Raw genomic sequence first — 3242 nt, 5'->3', positions numbered from 1 at the left:
CGCTCCAGAGTTGCATTGAAACACCACCATCGATTGTATAGCCGACGATCACTTTTCTGGTTAACAAGAGTCAAGAACAGTTGACTAGTATGCGAACAAAACTACATCAAATGAGCGTAGCAGAGATACAATACGTATTGCATCTATCGACTGGAAAACCTTACATTATCACTACAAACATCGATGTTGAAGGTGGTTTGGTCAATGGAGCGATCGGAACTTTACATTATAGCACGTTAAGATGGAAGAAACAGATATGAAAAGATTGTGGATACATTTCGAAAGCAAGAATGTTGGAATTAAGAGTTGTCTCAAGTCTCGCCCGCACATATTGTGGCATCATGGGGTAATAAAATCTGGCTGGACTCCGATTACGAGACGTTCCACCACAGTACCTTTCAAAAGCAAAATGCTTAAATGCAAATGAATTCAATTTCCTTTGGTTGAAGCTTGTGCCACGGCGGTTCATAAATTTCAGGGTGGAACTATAAAAGAAATCGTATTCGATTACGATAAGGGTTTCAAACAGCAACTGGTATACGTTGCATTGTCGAGAGTTAGAAGCATCGATGGCCTGTACATCAGAAATCTGAAAGACGACTTTACATTCTACCCTGCTGGCGGTTGTAACGCACCTAAGATGCAAGATCTTCGAACTGAATTGAAACGTTTGAATAACCATCGTTTGGAAACACTACAACCGCATTACAATTTTGGGATCAAGTTTCTTCGTCCAGTATAAGAATGGTATTGTGGAATACACAGAGTTTGAAACTTCACAGCGAAGACATTGCAACCGATCAAATTCTCATGGAATCGAGTATCTTGGCATTAAATGACACATGGCTTTGAAAACGATGAAAATGTTGATGTTCGATGATACACTCTGCTTGCTGGACTGAAGAATAAATGTTCTTTCACCTGTTTATGTTGTTTAAATTTGAACAAGAACAGTCACATTAAATATTTTTCATTTGCAGATCATATTTCGATTTTTAGTTAGTAGCGCGGTACAGTTCTTTATTAATCTCTTTTTGACGAATATTTACTCTTATGGTTTATTCTTGAATGTTGTGTTCAATCTTTAGAAAAATTGGGATGCCTTTTCTGATTAAAGGACCATTGATTGGCATGTAAAGATTTTGTTAAAATTTATTTCGATTTGTTTCATAAATTTCAATTTTTTTCCCAAAAGCTCTTACAAATTTATTGTACGTGTGGTTGAACTTCAGCCATTTTAACTTTTAATAGTTAATAAATAATAATTTAATACGTTTTACACAGCATAATAAATTCATCGAAGTAGATTCTGTGTTAATAAAAATCCTAGTTAAATGCTTAATGTGTCTTTATTACATAATAAGATTGCATAAAAATTGTATAAAATATACAGATCCAGAATTCAAAATATAATCCATATGCAATGCTAAACATAAATGACACATCATGTGGAAACTCTCGTTCTAGGGTAGTTTCATAAAAAGTGTGATCCAGTTGAGTATGATGCCACGTGGAAAACATTGGTTCAAGAGTACATACTGGAGTACTGATTGGCTGCAGTGTTATTAGCCAATCACCACTCACGACGATTAATCTTCCCAATTAATCTTCTTTGGAAGAGTTGGCTTGTTTGATGCCTATAAATAGATCTGAGTATGCTGCTTTTAATCCACTTGGTTTTCAGAAGTTCCAGGACAGTTGCATCGTTATGGCTCGTACTAAGCAAACCGCACGTATATCCACAGGAGGAAAGGCCCCGAGGAAGCAGATAGCGATGAATGCTGCTCGCAAGAGTGTCCCTTCTATTGGTGGAGTAAAGGAACCCCATCGTTACAGGCCAGGACCAGTTGCTCTTAGAGAAATTCGTCGTTACCAGAAGTCAACGGAACTTCTAATCAGAAAGGTTCAATTTCAGCGCCTCGTTCGTGAGATTGCCCAGCAATACAAAACTGATCTTCGCTTCCAGTGTGCTGCCATCGATGCTCTACAAGAAGCCCGCGAAGCTTACTTAGTGGGGTTGTTCGAAGACACCAACTTGTGTGCAATCCATGGCAAGAGGGTAACCATCATGCCTAAAGATATTCATCTGGCTAGATGGATTCGAGGAGAACGTGCTTAAATGAAAGCAAAAACGGCCCTTTTCAGGGCCACCATATCATGATAGAGAGATTGCCTGAACGTACGTTTTTAAATAACATAAGATTATTTTATATATAAGATAATTATAGATTTCGATGTAATAAAAATTCTTATCAGCCAAAAAACATTTCACCTATGAATTTACTCCAATAGTTTCTCTCGTTCTTCCTTGAATTCATTGAACAATCAGCCACCAGGTGACTGAAGGCAAACTTCCACACATCAGTTCTGTAACCGTCCTTCCTCAGTTTGAGTTTATGACCCCTCATATGCGTAGGGGTGCAAGAGGAAAATCCCACAATCATTGAGTTTGCTCAAACTATAAACCCTTGAACACCTCAATCAGATCTCCTCACAATTGTCTAATCTCCAGACACGACAATTTGGAGAACTGAAGCCTTTTTTGCTATCAGTCTCCATCATAAAATAATTTTAATTTTAGTAAGTTTGCCCGAAGACAGTAGTTCTTAGGTAATTGATTTCGTTAGATGATATTCAGTGTTCTTCACAAATGCACGTGCATACAATACACACCAGAATTAAATTCGACTCCGAACAGATAGAAATAAACGAAGACAAAACTTTTCAATGTATTTTATTCAAAATATGAGAGACTACAGAACGTGGCATGATTATCTGACACATTGAACTCTCTGATAATTTTTCTCTATTTCGAAAGGTTACATCGTTTCTATGGAGAATTACATACACATGTTATGGTTCCACGCTCCAATTCAGCTGAATTTTACATTTGGTCATGTTAAAATGGAAAACAGAAGTAATCTGTTGTCTTATAACTCTTTGAGTATGGAAATGTGTATGAAGTTTATTGTTTTGAATGTACTAAGAAAGTTGCTATCCGTGTGGAGACTTTAACGTTTTTCTTATTATATTTCCCTAGTTTACCAATAAGGTTAGTAAGAATTCGGACGAGCAGTGAAATCATGAGTTCTTGTGAATATTCTGTTAATAATTTTATGTGTATGAATAGGGACTGGATTCCCATATAAATAAAACTCAAGGTTTTATTTATATGGGAATTTCCAGCTTTTTTTTCAGCACTACAATTTTCGAAGTATCAAAAACAGAAGGAAGAGTGACCT

At 36.6% G+C, this 3242-nt stretch overlaps 1 protein-coding gene across 1 annotated transcript; it reads left to right on the top strand.

Annotated features, from left to right (window-relative positions):
• Positions 1 to 1708: 1708 nt before the first annotated feature.
• On the top strand, positions 1709 to 2119 carry LOC150078764 (histone H3.3A-like). Its single transcript, XM_090383622.1, has one exon. It carries the CDS (start codon positions 1709 to 1711, stop codon positions 2117 to 2119), a length of 411 nt encoding a protein of 136 aa, XP_090239748.1.
• The last annotated feature ends 1123 nt before the right edge of the window (positions 2120 to 3242 follow it).

Source organism: Mastigoproctus giganteus, chromosome 10, assembly GCF_048544385.1.
Source record: "Mastigoproctus giganteus isolate SK-2022 chromosome 10, ASM4854438v1, whole genome shotgun sequence".
NCBI classification, from domain to species: domain Eukaryota; kingdom Metazoa; phylum Arthropoda; class Arachnida; order Uropygi; family Thelyphonidae; genus Mastigoproctus; species Mastigoproctus giganteus.
The sequence above is the reverse complement of the archived record's forward strand: the minus strand, read 5'-3'. Positions and strand labels throughout refer to the sequence as shown.